A 1,539-nucleotide genomic window follows, 5' to 3' on the forward strand; every position below is an offset into this window, starting at 1 on the left:
CCAGGCTACAGTGGCCTGGGGCCTCTGGGGGGGGTCAGGCCAAGCATTTTTGTGGAAGTGGGGGACCTGCTCAGGTCAGAACTAAAGCTAGGCTAGTGGGAGTTGGGAAGGAATCTCCTTCAACTGAGACCCAAGACGGTTGGAACCCCTCCCACTACAGCACTGTCCTGAGGAAGACCCTGGCTTGGGGGTGGGAGTCAGCAGAAAGCTGGCAGACCAGGTGCTTATAAGTAGTCCCCCGTACACACACTCTTCTCTCCTCATTGCCTGCTTCTCTTTCCGGTTTCCGCCTCTCCCTGCCTCTTTCTTCTATCTCTCTGTCTCTTGTGCCTGTCTCTGTCGCGTCTACCAGTCCTATCTGTCTCTCCCTGGGTTTCTGGCCTCCCTCTCCCGGTTGAACTCCACGCCCCCTTCTCTATTCTTTGGGAGTCTCTCTCCCACTTGTGCCTGTCAGGCTTCCTGTGTCTCTCCTCTTTGTCCTTGGTTCTTAACCAAAAGGGAGGCCCCGGAATCTTGTGAGGGCTCATTCTGCAGACAGCTCCACGAGTCCCCTTATTAATCACCAATAAGGGATGCAGCAATGTCACCTTCATCAATGGCATTTCTTCCTTTCCCAAAGAAAGTCTGGGCTGGCACCAAGCTAAGGTTCCAGAGGGGCCAGGGCCCAGCTTGTCTGGAGAGGGAAGTGGTCACCAGACCACAAGTGGGCCCCAGACCCTGTGCCACCTCAGGAGGTTGCAGCAGGTCCCTGAAATGAGGCAAGAGGAGGCCCCAAAGATGGTGTGTGCTTGGGGCAGGGGTACTTGCTTTAGTAATTGGGAGGTGAGCCCTCCCAGGTTTGACTCAGTGGATAGAGTGTCAGCCCTCAGACTCATATTGTTCTATTTGGTGTGTTGTTTTTTTACCCCAAAATATACCATATTAGTAAATCAAAATCTTTCCCTCCTGTGTTCATAGCATGAATACAAGCATTTACCATTACCAACAGCACTGCAATAAACATTTCTGCATGTGTACTTTTCTGCACATGTGCTCTAAGCTCTATTTTACCTTCACTCTGACCTGCTTGTGTCTGAGCTCCTGTATATGGTGGCTGTTGTGGCTGAACTCCAGGGGGATGAGCTGCGGAGGAGGAGGAAGCAATGCTGTCAGGCGTTCCTGAACGGTCTTCTGCAGGAGCACTGGGTGGCCCTGGATGGTCATAAAAAGTCAGTTCAATTTCTAATGCAAGACTATTCCCCAGCAAGCTCAATTCATAAGTATGGCTAAAAGAGACTAAAAATAAAAGTACTACAGAATAAACATAAACGTAAATGCAGCATTTTACACTTAATATATATATTTTATTCCAGGGGTCCTCAAACTACAGCCCGCGGGCCACATGCAAATACAAATATTGTATTTGTTCCTGTTTTGTTTTTTTACTTCAAAATAAGATATGTGCAGTATGCATAGGAATCTGTTCATAGTTTTTTTTTAAACTATAGTCCGGCCCTCCAACGGTCTGAGGGACAGTGAACTGGCCCCCTGTTTAAAAAG

The 1,539-nt window shown here is 48.8% G+C and overlaps 1 protein-coding gene across 6 annotated transcripts in view; it reads right to left on the minus strand.

The window, feature by feature from the left end:
• Positions 1–1,539, minus strand: part of TFG (TRK-fused gene) — a 29,386-nt gene that overhangs the window by 8,859 nt on the left and 18,988 nt on the right. For 4 of the 6 annotated variants that reach the window (XM_006774594.2, XM_006774595.2, XM_015571045.1 and 1 more), the window contains one exon: positions 1,051–1,191. In XM_006774594.2, coding sequence (XP_006774657.1) covers positions 1,051–1,191 — 141 coding nt within the window. The remainder of the gene's footprint in view (positions 1–1,050; positions 1,192–1,539) is intronic. The other 2 variants (XM_006774596.2, XM_015571047.1) reach the window with 1 other exon arrangement.

The sequence above is a fragment of the Myotis davidii genome, unplaced genomic scaffold (genome assembly GCF_000327345.1).
Source record: "Myotis davidii unplaced genomic scaffold, ASM32734v1 scaffold1628, whole genome shotgun sequence".
Taxonomy (NCBI): Eukaryota; Metazoa; Chordata; class Mammalia; order Chiroptera; family Vespertilionidae; genus Myotis; species Myotis davidii.